Source organism: Fragaria vesca, linkage group LG1, assembly GCF_000184155.1.
Source record: "Fragaria vesca subsp. vesca linkage group LG1, FraVesHawaii_1.0, whole genome shotgun sequence".
In the NCBI taxonomy this organism is placed as follows: domain Eukaryota; kingdom Viridiplantae; phylum Streptophyta; class Magnoliopsida; order Rosales; family Rosaceae; genus Fragaria; species Fragaria vesca.
The window spans coordinates 10,380,746-10,399,704 of NC_020491.1; the positions used below are offsets into that span (position 1 = coordinate 10,380,746).

Sequence of the window (18,959 nt, forward strand, 5' to 3'; positions counted from 1 at the left end):
TGACAATTATTTCTTGATTATCTAATTTGTTTGATTCAATAGAAAATGTCACTAATGGCATCTTAGCTACAAAGGAATAGAACTTTGGTTAGAACTTAGAAGAGTGCAGATTTTTGCCCCATCGTAATCTGGAGGAAATCAAAGAACAATATTTATACGATAGTGAAATCTGACTACGAAACGTGTATGCATGGCTAAGTATCGATAGTAAAGTTTTAAGAAATTTTGGTTCATTGTTCATTGATGACACTATGTGAATGCCAACAATCGTACAACATTAGTGATTGTAAATAGTATATATATATATATATATACACACACACGTACATTATCAATCATCATATACTATTCTCTTCAACAAAAAAAAAAAAATACTGGTACTGCTCTATAATGACCGCTTGTGGGTGCTTCAGCTGGGCTGGAAAATGGGGCTTGTGCCTTGTTTTCTTCTGGGCTGAAGTAAGGGAATCAGCTGGGTCTGGTAATGAAGGCATATTCTTGATGGTGTCAGGAAGAGAAGCAACCTAGCTTGGCCGTGATACCGGTAGATCGAGCTGGGTGAGTTAGTGGATGATCTCTGGAGGTAAAAACTGATCAAGGGAATTAACATTCCAATGTTGGTTTTTCTGAAACTTTAACCAAAAACCTCCAAGTTCGAAACTAGTTACTAAAATAAAACCGGAATATTTTTGCTTCTTGTTGACAATTGCCATTGACGGATATATAACGGGTACCCATTCTGATGGGAACCTGTTCATCAAACTTGCCTTCTCCGACCAGTTGCCGATACCCAAAGCTGAGAGACTTGATACATAGTTCCTCCTAGAGTAAAATCCTCGTTAGTGCTACGTATCAAAGATGTATGTATCCCATAAGAGGTAAGGACCCATCTCTTGTAGACAATAGGAATCAACCAACAACAACTTCAATCATCACTCTAACTTACGCCATGATTAGGTTAGTTGTGATCAGCTAATCGAGTCCAGTCTTATGATGTCCTATCAACTTTGAACCTCGCATTTAGAGCATCTCCAGCAGTATTGTTAAATCATTTTTTTTTTTAAATTTGTCAACTGTTTGGATGAATAGGAGCTCCAACAGTATACCTAAATGGTTACTAAATTTAAGGATTGCTAAACAAAATTGATAAATTTGTCAACTAATCTATGAATTGCTAAACGAATACATATGTTTTCCCTCCTTTTTTTCTCCACGTGTCAGTTTATAATTCGTTAAAAATATTACTTAACTTACACATAGCAATAACTGCTGGAGCCAAATTCTTATATCAATAGCTAAATCTCATAATTATTGCTAAATTTAATTATTGTTTTAGTTACACTATTGGAGATGCTTGCCGGAGCTAGTTTTACAAGAACTAGAACAATAAAAACCCAAAAACAAAGTCATTGGGCCGAACCTTTTCTCATCTGGGCCTTCGTTTATCCATTTTCTTCGGTGCCCCCAACCAACACCACGTGTCACTTCATCACATAACAAACCACTGACACACCGATATGGCGCCACCGCTTTTAAGCTTCACACTATCTCTCCCTCCATTTCTCCGACCCACCCGAACCTCCAACCCGACTCCGATCCGATCATCCTCAATGGACCCTCACTCTCACTCTCCCCCGAAGCGCGTGGTCGTCTGCGGCGGCGGCGTAATCGGCGTCTGCACCGCCTACTTCCTCGCCAAAAACGGCGCCGTCGTCACCCTCGTCGAGAAATCCTCCGTCGCCTGCGCCGCCTCCGGAAAAGCCGGCGGATTCCTCGCCCTCGACTGGTGCGATGGCGGGCCCCTCGAGTCCCTCGCCCGCGCCAGCTTCAACCTCCACCGCACGCTCGCCGCCGAGCTCGACGGCCCAGAATCCTACGGCTACCGGCCGCTCAACACTCTCAGCCTCACCGTAACGGAATCCCAAACCTCCAAGGCTCACTCCGGCAAGTCCGATTTGCCGGGTTGGGTTGACGGGCCGGGTCGGAGCCCGAGAACGATCGGGACCACCGCGACCACGGCGCAGGTCCACCCCCGGCTCTTTTGCCGGACGCTGATTTCGAAAGCCGTCGAGGTTTACGGCGTCAAAGTGGTGATCGGGAAAGTGGAGGAGGTTGGAGTCGTGGAAGGGCGAGTTGACTCGGTGGTGTTGGAAGGAGGGCGAGTGATAAAGTCAGACGCCGTCGTTTTGGCGCTTGGGCCGTGGTGTGGGAAATTTGAGATATTATCTTCTTTGTTTAGAGTGTATGGTCTGAAAGCACATAGCATTGTATTGAGGCCCAAAGAGCCTGAGGCCATAACACCTCATGCTCTCTTCTTGAGTTATTACTCAGCTCAAGGAGGAAAGCCTTTGGATCCAGAAGTGTATCCACGTCCCACAGGTACCACATTTCGTAACCTCCTAAGTCGATTTTTCGTATCTGAGTATTCGTATTTCGATTTTATTGGGTTAACATGTGTAGAGTAACTTGGCTTTGATCAATTTGTTATCTTGGTATCCATAACCGCATTTGATAGTGTTGTGATGTTGTCAATTTATATTGGGTGTTATTTGACAAGAAGCAATGCTAAACGGCTTTGAAATTTTGCCAGGAAGCATTTATTGCACTACAGTATGCAAGTCTAGAAGGGCTAATTTGGTAGAGCATTTTTAACTATTTGAGCATCTTGAATTTAGATTGTTGTCATGACTATATGAGCATTTTAACTTTTGCATCTAATTAGGTAGAGATGACACATTTTGGATTGTTGTCTGATCAATCGATGGTGGCAGAACTTGGATCGTTATCTCAACTAGCTATCGATTGTCTCAACTTGTTTGATCGACACTTTGAAAGTTTATGTAAAAAGTCATACTTCAATCAAAATTTTCATCTGTATGCACTTATAGAGTTATAATTTGCCAAGAAAACAATGCACGGCACTTCAGAATAATAATTTAGCTTGGCAAGGCTTATTGCATGTTAGATATGATTTGTGTAGTGAGACTCGGCAACAGAAGTGATGTGTAGCACTTTGGAACAATAATATTTATTTTTTCGATAGATAACGATATTAGGTTCAGAAGGTTCTGTTATCAAATTGAAAGCTTTTGAAGTGTAGTGACTAAATGTTTGATTGGCAGGTGAGGTGTACATATGTGGGATGTCATCTGAGGCAGAGGTACCGGACAATCCAGAGGAAATAGTGGGCAACCCAGAATCAATAGAAACACTGAAGAGGGTGGCAAGCAATGTTTCAAGCCATTTGAGGGAAGGAGAGGCAGAGGTAAAGGCAGAGCAGGCATGCTTTTTGCCTTGTACCGATGATGGTCCGCCTGTGATTGGGGAGCTTCCGGGGATCAAAGGGTGTTATGTGGCCACTGGGCATAATTGTTGGGGAATTCTAAATGGTCCTGCCACTGGTGCTGCAATGGCTGAGCTTGTGCTTGATGGGCAAGCTAGCATAGTCGATCTCAGTCGGTTTAGTCCAGCCAGATTTGTTGGTCCAAGGAAGAAGGGTTTAGGACATTAGTCTGGTATAGAGAGAGCGATTTAGAGGATTAGTGTAATGAAGTAATGAATGGTGTAGACATTAATCTGCACGTAAATGAGAAACACAATTTCAGTCTGGAAAGTTTATAGGTACATTCCAAATACAGTGAGAAATGTGGGCCAATTCAGCATGAGCTCTCTGACCATTTCATGGTCATTTAAGGTCTCTGGCGTTGTTTGTTCAATTGCACCAGTATCACTCTGAACGATCTGTTTTTATTTTTACTTGGTCAGTCTCTGTAAATCTGTAATCTCTTTCTGTTGTGATATTTGTCAGTTAATCCACCATTCAGCCTCAACACAACTGGTGTCATGGTGCTCCGAGACAAGTCAAGTCATTGCTGAAATCTTGTCATTGTAAAAAAACCAAAAAAAAGGTTACAGAGAAGTTTTCACCAAAGAATTTTTCTTTCTTGTAAAACATAAAGGATTCTTACCAATAAGAACAACGTTATTTTTAAGGGTAAGAATGGTAAGATATTGTATAGTTCTTATGGTTTAAAGTCGATATCTGTTTAGTCTTTATGGTTTTATTTTAATCTGAATAGTCTTTAAAGTCATGATTTTTTATCCAAATAGTTCTTATGACTTTTAACTGAGAAAATTGTCGAAAAATCAAATTAAAATAAAACCATAAGGACTATTTAGATAAAAAATTATGACTTTAAGGACTATTCAGATTAAAATAAAATCATAAAGACTAAACAAATGTCGACTTCAAACCACAATAACTAAACAAATTTCAATTCTATTTTCAATGACTAACTAGGCATTAGTTACTCCAAATAGAGAGCCATATGTTTTTTTTCCATGATGAAATAGAGCCCCCAGTTTATAAATCTTTCAGCATCAACGCAAATATCACACCAATGAGAATACAGCTAAACATTCCCCCAGTTCAATAACATAACCCACATTTCTGACTCCAAAACATCAGATTGGGAATTGTATTAATTCAATATACACACCAGAGAGAGAGTTCAGAAGATGACTTTATTCCCCAAGGAATGGAATTCTGATTCCCAAGATTTTACATTCATATTGTTGAAGATTTTTAAGCCAACAATCTAAACTAATCATTGTTAATCCCCAATAAGTTGACAGAAGCTAAGACAAAGTATAACAGATAAAGCTGCAAGCAAAAGTGCAAAACCATGTTGCTCATTAGAATCTGTGTTAAGCAAGGTTATATAAATACAAGGCATCACCGCCGTGTGACCCGGTTGTTCTGTACTTAATTCCGAGCTGTGAATTCTTTGGAGTAAGCTAATCACGGGGTCGACTTCATTTATCGAAGCTTGACCACCTCAGTTTCCCAATCTCCATTGTTTCATTCTCCTCTGTGTTTCATGTTGTTAAGCACATGCTTAAAAGCGTAACTAGAACGTGACCTACCACGTGCTCTTACAGCTAATTGAGATTGGATTTTCCCGATGGGATAATCTTAGTGCATATGAGGATCTAGATTTCATGTGTGGGAGTTGTACGGGACACTTGGGTTGCTCTTTAATAATTCAGGGACTTTGTTTGTTGTTCTAGGTTAGTTTCATCTATTGGCATCGTGAAGATCAATCTTACGGCACAAATTGGTGATTTCATGAAGAGAATTTTATATCATCTCTGTTACGGGTGCTAAGCATTCCGGTCTCGTTTAGTTTGCGAAAAATAAGTATAAAAATATGACAATTTCCTACGTTTGGTAGTGCTGAAGGAAATGAAATACTTTTCTAAAAAATTGGAAAATAAGCGTTTACAAATTAGTACTTTCGTTAAAAGAATTTTATATCATCTGTGTTACGGGTGTCAAACATTCTGATCTCGTTTGGTTCGCAGAAAATAAATATCAGAAAAAAAGAAAATAACTTTCATGTGAGTGGTAACGCTCAAGGAAAGAAAATACTCTCATAAAAGAAGAAAAAATATGCGTTTACTTATACTATCTATAATTGATGTTTATATGCTTCCAACCCTACAAAGATACCCATGTGGAAGTTTCTTTGGCTAAAGAATCTATGTGTTGGAAACAAAACTTAATAATTTAAGTGTAATGATCATTTTTAATTTTGATAGCAATATGATAATCAAGTGACATACTAGTGTCTGTTAAAATTTTCTTTCCAGTAACGAGTATTACAAAAATATGAAGGCAAGGACAAAGAAAAAAACTGACTACCCTACCAAACAGGCAATCACCTGAGTATCCCTGCAGCTTGTGCTTGTGGTTTTCTGGGGGCCAAGATATTTGTTTCTGTTTGGAATTATTGCAGGTCTTATTTTTCTTCACAAGTGCTACACTTCACTATCTTACTCCTTCTTTTGGAATCATTGCAAGTGTGTTCTTCTTCTTCATCAGTGCTACTTCGAACCATCTATTTCTTCTTTTGGAAGTATTGCAGGTGTTCAACCTTGTGTTTCATCTTTTCCTGAAGATGGTTCCACATCTCATTCGAAAGTATTTACTGTTTTTTTTCCACCAACTTATTTATGCAGTAAATTTGGCTTTCTCGAAGGTAGGTAAAGTTTAAGTTTGACTCTTTTGATGATTTGGATATCATTTTGGATTATGGGAGTAACAGGGCAGATGCAAAGGACAACAATCATTCATTTCCCTATTGAGGAGCCATATTAGCCTTAGTACCTTGCCTTTTCCCAAATTTGAACTATTCAAATACTTAAATCATATTTGATAAGCATCTCAGAACCATGCAAACTAGTGCAATAATTCGAAGCTGCAATATGTTGTTGCCAAAAGGTGGTATACATTGGATCTAGGGTTGTGTTCAAATCCTTACAATCAGAAAGGGTGTGCATGATTGCCCGTATTTGTACCTCTAATGTTTTTACTCACAGAGAAATGGGTCAGAACGATTTATATTGTATCCCCCTATAAAAAGTGGAGCAGTATTGCAGGAAGAAGACAGTGAATTCGAAACTGGCACTGGCATGGTGAAGAAGAAGACGAAGAAGACTTGTCCATACAGACAGAACTGGCCATGCATGCACTTAGCACTAGCTTTGTTTCTTAAAGAACAAATCCTTCTTCTCATCTCCTGTTTGTGAAGAACTCTAATCACCACTTCAATATGTTCTCCAGAAACTCATGACCGTTAATTTTCTGTATTGGTTTTACTTTCACTTGCCGACTCCGTAGTCTGTAAATAACACAGATACTTATAAATAGATCGATATGTCACTATAGCGTGCCATTAAGTAGAAAGAAGAAGCATGATCCGTTCCTAGTGGGGAAAAAAGTCTTAAGAGTAAATTGCTTGCTACTCATGGTCGAGTACTACAATCATGCAACTTCAGCTATAGTGCTCTAGCAAATTTGAGATATAATGACAGACAAAGCAAACAAGCGAGTAAGTAAAGAAGAAGAAGAAAGCAACTAGAGTAGAAATAATTTATATTCAGAAACAACAATTTCATAGAGATCTGTCTTTGAATATAAAAAAAAAAAAAAATCAAGAGTTGGATTATCTGGCATAATTTGTCATGATATACTTCTGTCAAGAGTTGCATTATACATGAGCTGCATCCCCAACTTAGAATATTAGTAGCTTTGATTTGTACATGATCATTGTAAAAATCTTAATGTTTTATGATTCTTATATCGTGAGACCATTGAACAACAATTTCTTATAGCTCGATCCTATGATTCCTATCTTACTTTTCTCTTTCATAGTTTGTAAGAATAAATATTGTTTCTACGACAAACGTTATATATCTTCTAAGTACATTGACTCACTACATAACTTGAATAAAGATGTGAGGAATAACTCGTAAAATGTCCTAATTAGAAGTGCTTCCTTGAATTATGTATATGTCAAGATACATCACGCTACCAATAATGAAGCTATATATGTATTATTAAATATTATATATGTAACGCTAACAACTTACTAGAGTTTTATAGAATTCTGCGACTTTCTAAACACGGATAAATTGTGTTACTTTTTACTTATAGCTATACTTAGATTTCGTCAAAAACAAGTAATAACAAATGCATATCATCCTTAATGAAATCCTTAAACTGAGGAGATTGTCAACGTTGAACAACAAACGTAGAGAAATGTTTATCTATCTTATTATAGTATCCTACAACTAGACTTGCAATTGTTAAACACAATAGAATTCAAAACAAAGAACTTAAGAAGGTGCTAGTTGATTACATATATAGTCATAACATTGCATGTTCATTGTCAAGATGTCATTGTTCTTGGCTTTGGTAGTTTAGTTCTGAATTGACCTTTTGAAAAGCTACTTCTTTTGGTGGTCTTCTCAAAACAGCAATGGCCCAACCACCAACTTCAGCAGGGCACCATTCCTGGCTTTCTCTCCCATTTTCAGTCCCATTTACCTGCTTTCCAAAAATAAAGAAAAAGATAAGTGGGATTTGCTTTGGAGCTTTTCAACCCAGCATTTTATTCCCTTGAATCAAGAAAGAGATAGATCTATAAGCTCCTCAAAGCTGATGGGGTAAAAGGAGCTTTTGTTAATAAAGAAGACTATCCCAGATTCCCAGTCTTTGTTGTTCATGCAAGAATGGTCCACTTCTCAAATCTTGGACTAATTAAATCCAAAACTGATCACCTACTCACTTTTATTGGTTAATTTTTCCTATAAAGAGCCAAAAGGGTTAGTAAAGCTGGTGTCATATATCATAGAAAGCCAAAGGGTAAATTAATGAAGTGTAATAATGCATTCCGTGGTGAATAGCAAGGAAATTCCTTAATGCAGTGAAGGACCCAAAATTAGGTTGGTGCCAATAAATTCAATGGGTTTGGTATTTCAAGAAGTATAATATAAGAACCAAAGGAGATATGGTGGTCCTTTAGAGCCTGTGTACCATCAAAATGAGGACAGGTTGGAGCTAACAAAATGATAGCAGGACTTCTTTTGATTTCTGGAAAAATGAAAGCAGACTTCTTCTTTTACATTGTTGCTTAATCGCTTCATCACAAAGCTTTGGGTCCCCATTGTGCAATAAGGTGTATTTACTTGTCCTATGTACATCAATGGGTGCCCTAATTTACTAGACTTTTAGTGATTACCAATGAAACTCTGCAATTATATATGAACACCCAACATATATAGAGTAGGGCACCTTGGTATGAAACATGCCTCCATAAACAGCAGTTCCTAATTTTGTACCTGCTAGCCCAGATGAATGACAAAACCTCTTAATAATCCAACAATGATAATGTTCTGAATCCTCTGACCAATTTATATTACTTATGAGTTATGAGTAGGACATACTTAGAGTGGGATACTAGAGCCTGCTACTTTTTTCTTTTATCAAATTTACTGATCATAATTTTTTTCTTCAGTCTTGTGTATGAATTTCATTAGTTATACCTAATTTTGTATTTCAGCGACATACAATCATAAATTTGGATGGATACATATGTGTGAGGGAACACAAATATCTCGTTTAACAATCAACATTATCATGGACTAAGAAAACAAAATATTTGTTGAAATGTCTCAAAGACATGCAGAAGATGAATCTCGAATGTGATAATGGAATAAAATTTATGGATTTGTCACTTGATTGGGATAGTCATGAGTAAATTTTACCCAAACTTTACCGCCAGTAAAATATTACATTGCAAAGAGAGCAGATAATAAAATAAAACAAGAGGGTTTGCAAAAAGTCAATCTAAATCTAAGAGAGTCGAGTCCAGTAAACCCCCTCAACTCCACCTACGTGTCACGTAGCCAAGATGCTATTCTTTGTTTCTTAAATGTGAGAGCAGAGCGCAGAGCAAGCAACAAAACAAGAAGGCTCTCAGTGCATTTAATCATATCTCAGACCCCCTTAATTTATATACATCTTTCATCTGCAGCAGCAGATCACCCTCCATAATTTACAGAGCATTTTGGTACCAAAAGCTTAGCTGTAGTACTAGTTTCCGATCCCCCTTTTCACATGGCCTCTCTTACTACTACTAGTACTAGTTCCTCTTCTTCTTCAGAAGTTGAGAGACTTGGGTTATGGTTATGGTTATGCTTATGAACCACCACAAAAGCCATGACCACCCTAAACCCCATTCTTCTTCTTCTTCCGCTTCTTCTAGCTCAATGCTCTTATGGGCTCAACACAGATGGACTTCTTCTCCTCTCTTTCAAACTCTCCATCCTCCAAGACCCTCAGCTAGTCCTCCAAAATTGGAACCCCAACGACGAAACACCATGCTCATGGCGAGGTGTCACCTGCGCCACAATTCTCACTCCTCCTGAGAATGTCTTCTACCCTAGAGTCATCTCCCTAGCTCTCCCAAGCTCTGAGCTTGTGGGTTCGATCCCTGCCAATCTTGGCATGATCGAACAGCTCCAAAGCCTCAATCTTTCCGATAATTCCCTCAATGGGTCTCTCCCATTGTCTCTCTTCAACTCGACCCAGCTTCAAGTTCTTGACTTGGCTTTTAATCGAATCGCTGGCGTGTTGCCTGAAGCCGTTTCAGAGCTACCCAGAAGTCTCAGTCTTCTTAATCTTTCTGACAATGCCATGGAGGGTAAGATACCCAGTGATCTTGGCTCTCTGACCAACTTGACGGTGATTTCTTTGAAGAATAATTACTTCTCCGGCGAAATTCCGGCTGGGTTTGCAGCCGTGGAGGTTCTGGATCTGTCGTCCAATCTGATCAACGGATCTCTGCCGTCCGATTTCGGCGGCGACAGTCTCCGTTACTTTAACGTCTCCCACAACGAACTTTCCGGCGAAATCCCGGCGAGTTTCGCGGAGAAATTCCCGGGTAATGCGACTCTTGATCTCTCCTTCAACAACCTCACCGGCGCAATCCCGGAATCTCGGGTTTTCTTGAACCAGGAAACGGAGTCGTTTCGCGGCAACCCTGATCTCTGCGGCGAGGAAACAGAGCACAACCCTTGCCCTATTCCTTCTTCGCCGTCTTCCAACTCACCCAACTCTCCTCCGGCGTTTGCCGCGATTCCCAGAACGATGAACTCCTCCGATGACGATGCAGTTTCGCCGGGATCGGCAAAAGGGTCGTCGGGAAAATCCCAAACCGGGCTCAAGACGGCGACCATCGTCGGAATTGTGGCCGGCGATGTTGCCGGGATTGCTGTTATTGCGATGGTGTTCTTGTACGTATACAGAATGAGGAGGAAGAAGAAGAAGGAGAAGACAGCAAGCGGCGACGTCACGACGCTGAAGAACGAACCCAACAACCCAGTAGTGACGGATTGGTCTTCTTCTTCATCAGAATCAAGAGGGTTTACACGGTGGTCTTGCCTGAGAAACAAGAAGGGCGAAACGGAGGAGCAGAGCTCCGATTCCAGCAGCTCTGATAGTGAAGAAGCTCAAACGGAGCAGAATGGTCACAAGGGTAGTGAGAGCAAGCGGCAAACAGAGTCAGAACAGAGCAAAGGAGGCACATTGGTGACACTCGACGGCGAAAAGCAGCTTGAGCTCGAGACTCTGCTCAAAGCATCAGCCTACATTTTGGGTGCTACTGGTTCTAGCATAATGTACAAGGCGGTTTTGGAAGATGGGAGTAGTCTAGCGGTTCGGAGAATCGGAGAGCATAGTGTGGATCGGTTCAAGGATTTCGAGAACCAAATCCGGCTGGTAGCGAAATTGGTGCACCCAAATTTGGTTCGTGTTCGTGGATTCTTTTGGGGAGTTGATGAGAAGCTCATCATCTATGATTTCGTCCCAAATGGCAGCCTCGCCAATGCTCGTTACAGTAAGCTTCGTCTTTCTGTTCTTCTGCTCTGTTTTTCTGCTCTGTGTGTGCGCATGTTAGTGAGATAGAGTATGGTTTTACTAAGTTGCGCATTGGACGTTGACGGTGGAGTAGGGTTTAGCTGACTGAAGTCAACAGTATGTTATCTCTGCGGTGGTGTTTACTCGGATAATGATACTCCGGAGCTAATTATTTTAGGAATACCTACTTTCCATATATGTCTTCTAATTCTTGTTTTGATATGTGAGTCATGCAATGTGACAAATTTAAGTGTGATTTCGACAATACTTGATTGAGAGGTCGAAGCTGATTCTGGCGTCTGTGAAAATGTTTCAGGGAAGGTGGGCTCGTCGCCTTGTCATCTACCATGGGAAGCGAGGCTGAGGATAGCAAAGGGGGTGGCCCGTGGGCTCGGCTACCTCCACGAGAAGAAGCACGTCCATGGGAATCTCAAGCCCACCAACATTCTCCTCGGTGCCGATATGGAGCCCAAAATCGGCGATTTTGGTCTCGAGAGACTGTTGTCCGGCGACACGAGTTATAAGATTGGAAGCTCGACGAGGAACTTCGGAAGCAAGAGGTCCACGGCTTCGCGTGACAGCTTTCAAGATTTCACACTCGGGCCTAGCCCGGGCCCGAGTCCGAGCCCTAGCGCGATGGGGACGTCGCCCTATCATGCGCCCGAGTCGCTTCGGAGCCTCAAGCCCCACCCCAAGTGGGATGTGTTCTCGTTTGGGATCATATTGCTTGAGTTGATAACGGGGAAAGTTGTGGTTGTGGATGAGTTGGGCCAAGGTCTTGGGCTTTCGATCGATGATCCAAACCGCGCTTTTCGGATGGCTGATATGGCTATTCGAGGCGAGTTGGAGGGCAAGGAGGAACCCTTGTTGGCTCTCTTCAAGTTAGGGTACAGTTGTGCATCACCAGTTCCACAAAAGAGACCAGCAATGAAAGAAGCCCTACAAGCTCTTGAGAAATTTCCATGTTCACCTTCATCATCATATTATTATGGCCACTTATAAATGTTTAGAACCCCTTAATCTGTAGAGTTGTATGTATGATTGACTAGTAGTGTTCTTCATTCCTCTTAAGCCTTTGTAGTTGGTTCGTCCTCCACATTTCCATCTGTTTTTGAGAATCCATGTGTTTCAAGTATTGGTTGGCTAATAATGGTGTAATAGTCAATAGGGAGTTGGGATTTCATATTTTTTTGGCCTTGATTAAAAACTCGTGGAGTTGAAATAATATTGAGTCTGCAGTATTATATGGTGATACACTAATTCGTTACTTAGCTGGACGCCTGGACCCTTAGGACTTGGGCCAACCCAATTAGACACCAACGGAAAAGCCCAAATACAGTGCAATGGTAGTGCTTTCCAGAAAAGCAACAGTTTCTGGTCCTCACATCCAATTTTGAATTTTAAAAAGGTCCCGCTCCCCTCTCATTTTTCAAAACCCAAACCCTTCCTCTCTTTCTCTCTCTAAAAAGCCAGAAAGGCCGCATAGCCGTTTCATACAACTCACACAAATCGCTTCGTCTCTTTCTCTCTCTATAAATCACTCAAACTCTCAGCCTCTCTCGCCCTCAGGAATCGGGAAAATGGCGACCAATATCGGCATGATGGACGGCGCTTACTTCGTCGGCAGATCTGAGATCTTGGCCTGGATCAACTCCACTCTCCAACTCCATCTCAACAAAGTCGAGGAGGTTCGTTTCTCTTTCGTTTTCCCCCAATTTCAAACCCTAACCCTAATTTTTTCAATTTCGGATTTGAGTATGCGAAATTTGATTTTGGCCGTTAATAGCTTCCGATCTGTTTGTTTTAGGCTTGTTCCGGAGCGGTGCACTGCCAGCTGATGGACGCGGCTCATCCGGGGATTGTTCCGATGCACAAGGTCAATTTCGACGCCAAGAACGAGTATGAGATGATCCAGAATTACAAGGTTCTTCAAGATGTGTTCAACAAACTCAAAATCACCAAGGTCCGGCTTTCCGTTTTGTTTCTGCGTCTGTTGAGTTTCAATTTGGAGTTAATTTCGATCCGAAAAGTATTCAGTGATGTTTAATTTTGTTGGAGGTCCATTTCTATGTGTTTGATTTGTTTTGGTTGTGGTGTTTGGGAATTGTAGCATATTGAGGTGAGCAAGCTTGTGAAAGGAAGACCGCTGGATAATTTGGAGTTCATGCAGTGGATGAAGCGGTACTGTGATTCTATCAATGGCTGCACCAAGTAAGTTTTCGTCCTAATTTCTGTTGTTGTCTTCAATATTCATATCAGTAGTTAACTGTGGTTTCTGTGCTTATTTCATATTACAAGTACTTGTGCCCGTACATTACGCTTTAAATGTGGTCCTGTGTGGCTTATTGATAGGAATTGTACTATTGAGTGTCTTATAATTATTGTGTTAAATGAATTTTTATGCTGAATTGTTATCTGTGTGGTTGAAAAACAGCAATCACATGTACAACGCAATTGTCTGTGGTACATCTCTGTATGATTTTCAGTTACAAAGTGTTTGTCTTTGTCTTAGGAGGCCGATTATGATTAAATACGTTGGCTTCTTCTATCTTGGGTATATAATCCCAGAAGTGGTGAAGTTTTATTGTGGTTTAAATTTCTGTATTTGTTGGAATCAAAATATTGGATTTAGCTGTTGTAGCTATGTCTCTCCTTTGGCTTATTGTTTTGTAGTAATTTTCAGATTCATTACCTCATAGTTTATTAGCATAGCTTCATAGGGTTTAATATCAAAGTTATGAATCCAATGATCTTTCTAAGGGATTTAGGTGCTCTCAAATGGATGCTGTACAGATATAATAGATAAATTGATTGTGCTGTAGTCTACACTTTTCACTACAAGTTGAGTTTCCTTAGAGGCTGTATTCTGTTTTGGTGATGGAATTATGATTGCTGCGTATTTCAGCAGACTGTTTATTTCTTTAGAAGCATTTATGTATAATAAGTCTTCTACATACATATTAGAATGCTTGAAATATATGTCCTACAGTGTACTTTTTCAATTATCGGAAGAGTTCCTTAGTTGCTGCCTATTTTTTACATATGTTTTGGTTAAGGTAGCTGTCTATTTCAGCAAATATCTTTTTTCTTTTGGACGGATTCTATGTATCTTCTTTGTGTAATATGCTCCTGTTGTTTCTGTTAGCTACAATGCTCTGGAGAGGAGAGAAGCTTGCAAGGGTGGTAAAGAAGCAAGCAAGAGAGCTGCCCAATCACAATCATCTGCCAAGGGTACAACAGCTTCCCAAAGAGCTCATTCCTCGCACAATGCTAATGCTAGAAGAAATGATGTACCACCTTCTGGGAACTCCACAAATCATGCAGTAAAGGCCTCGAGACCTTCTTCTAGTGGAGGTCCTTCTCCTCCTGCATATGCTGAAGAGGTACTTTCAAATTTAACAAGTTCAGGGTTGAGTAAATGTCTTTCAAATAATTTGGTTAGTCTACTCTTATTGACTGTTACTAATTCAAGTATAGATCACGGAGTTGAAGCTATCTGTGGATAGCCTTGAGAAGGAGAGGGATTTCTACTTTGGAAAGCTCAGAGATATCGAGATACTATGCCAGACTCCTGAAATTCAACACCTATCTGTAATGTGTTTTTGTTTCCAGAATGAGCACAAAAAGCTGTCACTTCACTACATTTTTTTTAATATTAACTGTTTGTACAGGTTGTTGGTGCTATACAGAAGATTCTGTATGCTACAGATGATGATGCAACAGTGGTGGCACAAGCTCAAGCCATGTTGTCTGCCCCCTCAAAGGAAGCAGATCCCTCCAGTCCCATTGCTGAGCCATTGAGTCCTATTGCAGAGGTTTCAGATGAGAAAGCAAGTTCGGAGAATCAGAAGAGGAAAACCATAAACAACTTTGATGTGGATGCTGCTGCCATGGCAACATTATCTCCGAGGCAAAGGGTCTCTGATGCTTCTGATGTCCATTGTAGTGGGTCACCTCTGATGACCTGCTGATCTGCTACTTGTTTAGAGGATGTAATCTCTCGGTTTCATCTTTACAGAACACAGTTTTCCATCGTACTTCTTCTGCCCAATATATTTTTATGCATAATATGTTAAAATGTAGTACAAGTCATGGTATGGACATGAGATATCAATACTCTGTTGTATTAAGAACATCTCCAGTCTCCTGCTTTTATGTTGTAAAAGTTAGAAGATGCTTCAGGAATGTTAGTCCCGGTGTTCAGCCATTATTCTTATACAGTTGAAACTCAACCGAGGGGATCCTTTTTGGATCTGCAGGTGATCTTTAGTTTTACAATAGAGTTGCACCTTGTTTTCCTTTTTGTTCCTTGTTTTGGTTATGTCACATTAAGCCATTACCTTTTGGTAGTTTCAGTACTACCTCTTCCACCGTTTACAGAAAGTACGAAGGTAAGGGGTGAGTTTCAAATCCCCAGAATTCTAAGAGTCATTAAGCAAATGATAAAACCTTGGGGAGATTGGCTTGTGTTGCTGAGGATGCCGGGAAATAGTATAGCGCTTGAGTGATAGTTATAGCTATCCTGAATAACAAATATATAATGACAATAAATAAAAGTTGCAGTAAAATAACAATGAACACCAAGATATTTTTTACTCGCAGAAACCCTGCAACTGCAACCAGGGAGAAAAACTGCGTGCCCCTAACTCTTGAGGGACAAACCTTTCCACTATGTAAAACTCACTTCTTAGAAGATTATAGTCCAGGGATACATCAACGACTTGCTATCCTGCCTAAACTACCCACTAGTCTAGATCTATACTTTCTTTCTTGTTTCTGAGTACTTCACTCCTTACAAGATTACAGTATAGGAAACAACAACGACTTGCTATCCTACCTAGTCCCAAACTAGTCTAGATCTACATCTCTTGTCTCTAAGTGGCTACACAAGATGAAGGTATAAGAAATTTCAACTCAGAACTCAGCTATCACTTAACTGATTCTTCTTGAACACTTCTCAGAAGTTTCACTCTCAGAAACTCAGCTATCATAAACTGATTCTTTCATGAACCCAGCTATCTCAGCGGGATACATCAGAACTCAGCTATCCTCAGTTGCTTCTTTCATAAACACTTCCGGGGTTGCTGCACTACCAACTGATCTCATGGTATGCAGAATGCAATGAGTTTATGAGAAAAGGTTTTGTTCAGCTCTAAGGTTTATAGTCACAAAAGGAAGACTTAGAGACTAATGAACAATGCAAAAGAAAACCAAAACCCAACAATTCAAATGTAAAAACTACATTATGACAACCATTGAGCAAAGGCAGCTTTGCTCAATATATATAGGCAGATGGAGTTCTCTAACAAGAGAGAGACACAAGCCAAGGAGGTGCCACAAGAGGGCAATCACGAGGGCCAAAGCAAGGAAGGAGTTTTAGACTTTTGTCCTTGGCCAAACTCTGAAAGTGAAAGGACATATGCAGCTGTCCATGACCAAGCAAAGAGACAAACAAAACTATCCTAAACAATGTTTGATTTAAAAGCAAGAGACAAAAGGTTTGGCAAACTTTTCCCAAAAGCATAATATCACATTGGTTTAGCAAATTACTTTTTCTCTGCTCTCAAACAAAGACAGCTACAGATCCAACAAGGTTGTCACGAGCCAAATCAAGGAAACAATGATACATTTCCTAAAACGAGTTTGATTTGAACATGGAGCAATAAGGTTGTATAACCTCTTACTCAGTCCATCAGTGGACTACGACTCAGCCAATACAGAACTGGTATAGACTCAGACAAATACATCTGATTTGGGCATCATTATAGCAAACCATTTGATTACGGGTTGGCACAATAAAAGATCTCAACCCTAGACTAAATTGAGCACAAAGGCAAGACCTTTAAATATTCTAGTTGTCAATTTGAAATTCAAATTAGGATCTTTCCCAGACATAAAATTAATGCCACAAGGGTAAAGAAACTTAAACATAAGGCAACATAACAAAAGATCAAAAAGCTGGAAACCCAAATTTTTAGGATGGCAGACAATACTGCTATCCTCAGTGAAAAACCATGAAATGCATATACATGATTTTACCTGAGTTCCATGAGTTCATATTGGTTCTTCTACTTCTTCAAACTTGTTCTTCAGATGTGCAAGACCAATCTCTCAATTGCTTTAGGCTTCATAGGTTGTGTTTTGTTCTATATAAGGATTGCCAACAACCTTATACCTTTAGGATACTGCCTTGCTCTTGTTGATGCTAGCTAAATGCAAGAACAACTGACATGCAGGAAGAGAGTCAAGAGATTACGGAGAAACATAAGTCTTCCACAGTCCAAACCCCTACTGTTTTCGGTGTTTTATGCCCAAAGGGCCGGGATGGAAATCCAACCATTAGGGAATTGGGAACTTTAGTTTATTAATTTCCATCTGCTACCCTATATCAAAGATAGAGATGCTCTCTCTTGTTCCACAATGCATCTATTCTCTAACAAGCACCAGAGCAATGTGGTTCCTTGTCCCTAACATTTAGAAATTTCCTTACCAAGAAACTGAAGTGCTTTAGATGAGCTCTGGCCATAAGGTATTCGTTATCCTTTTCTAGTGATATATGTCATGCATGATCAATGACATTATATATCCTAAAACAATAGAGGATTACCACTGTACATTCAACTGGTAAAAACACTGTATTGCCCCCGGTTCGCAAACAATTGCAACAAGGCCATTGATGAATAAGTATGGACACCTGTGGGCATGTGCTGCTGATACGTGTCTGGGTCATTGACGTGTCGTCAGTGTCTTCTTCAACACAACGACGGGTTCTTCTGCGTCGCTTTTTGCCAGTTGAGAGGGAGCGAGAGAGAGAGGGGTTATTCGTGAAGCGAAAATCTGCATTGCCATTGTCAATCAAATCGTCGAGGTATGGACTTTGCTCTGTAAATGATTGATTTTGGGTTTTGTTTCATCTGTCCCGATCGTCTTTTATCTTTGTTTTGATTCCAATTTGCCTATACTTTCATCAATTCGCAAAGTCTGGGTTTTAAATGGCAGTGGTCTGGCGGACTCTGTGTGGGTTCATTCTTTTATCAGAAGTTTTGTGTTCGTCAGATTGGTTCGGTGTTGGTTTGCATGTTGTCAGTTTCGTCGATAGCATCGGCTGTCCGTAAGTTCTTTCTTAATCGAAGTTTCTGTTGTGTGGTATTGCTCTAATGGGGGTTTGTTTTTGGCCTAATTTTTGATTATGCTTAGATAGCGATCGTTTTTCTCACAAAATAAGGTATTTAGTTGTTTGGTTAGTTGTATATGTAGTGTAGGTGGTGTTTTATAATTGGGATCTGAATTTGTCTCATGAAATTAGTTATAGGAAATGGGTGTTTCAGACCATAAGCATTGTGTTGCATCACCATTATAGTTGAAGATGTCCAATCATTTTCTACAGGTAGAAAGTAAATCCATGTCTTTTAACATCAGTTTTCTGTCCAATTCAATCCATAGTTGAATTGTTAAGGTCAAAAGCTTTAAGAAAAGCAAGGAAAAAAAAGAGCAAAACAAAAATAAAGAATATTGTTACAAGTTGGCAATTAGTGATTCAATCATCATTAACAACAGCTCCTCTTCTCATCTATCACATGTATATTATCATTATATATCAGTTTCAGACATTCAGCAACCTTTGAACATACATATTGTTTACATTTTTTATACATATAATAACTTTGGAGCCATACATGGTTTGGTACACAGAGTT

The 18,959-nt window shown here is 39.9% G+C and overlaps 3 protein-coding genes across 4 annotated transcripts; all 3 read left to right on the forward strand.

The window, feature by feature from the left end:
• The first annotated feature begins 1,517 nt into the window (after window positions 1-1,517).
• Window positions 1,518-3,623, forward strand: LOC101307540 (putative oxidoreductase C1F5.03c-like). The gene is made up of 2 exons (XM_004289141.1): window positions 1,518-2,379; window positions 3,123-3,623. The coding sequence occupies exons 1-2, from the start codon at window positions 1,518-1,520 to the stop codon at window positions 3,509-3,511; spliced, it is 1,251 nt and encodes a 416-aa protein (XP_004289189.1). The 3' UTR covers window positions 3,512-3,623.
• Window positions 3,624-9,565: 5,942 nt separating this feature from the next.
• Window positions 9,566-12,486, forward strand: LOC101307836 (probable LRR receptor-like serine/threonine-protein kinase At4g37250-like). The gene is made up of 2 exons (XM_004289142.1): window positions 9,566-11,243; window positions 11,580-12,486. The coding sequence occupies exons 1-2, from the start codon at window positions 9,566-9,568 to the stop codon at window positions 12,263-12,265; spliced, it is 2,364 nt and encodes a 787-aa protein (XP_004289190.1). The 3' UTR covers window positions 12,266-12,486.
• A 246-nt stretch (window positions 12,487-12,732) lies between these two features.
• Window positions 12,733-15,926, forward strand: LOC101307431 (microtubule-associated protein RP/EB family member 1C-like). Of its 2 annotated transcripts, XM_004287948.1 has the most exons (7): window positions 12,733-12,951; window positions 13,071-13,226; window positions 13,374-13,474; window positions 14,409-14,646; window positions 14,741-14,854; window positions 14,935-15,003; window positions 15,058-15,926. In XM_004287948.1, the coding sequence occupies exons 1-7, from the start codon at window positions 12,844-12,846 to the stop codon at window positions 15,232-15,234; spliced, it is 963 nt and encodes a 320-aa protein (XP_004287996.1). In that variant the 5' UTR covers window positions 12,733-12,843; the 3' UTR covers window positions 15,235-15,926. The 2 variants fall into 2 exon arrangements, with proteins under 2 accessions (XP_004287996.1, XP_004287995.1); XM_004287947.1 differs by having other exon boundaries at window positions 14,935-15,926.
• Window positions 15,927-18,959: the final 3,033 nt, after the last annotated feature.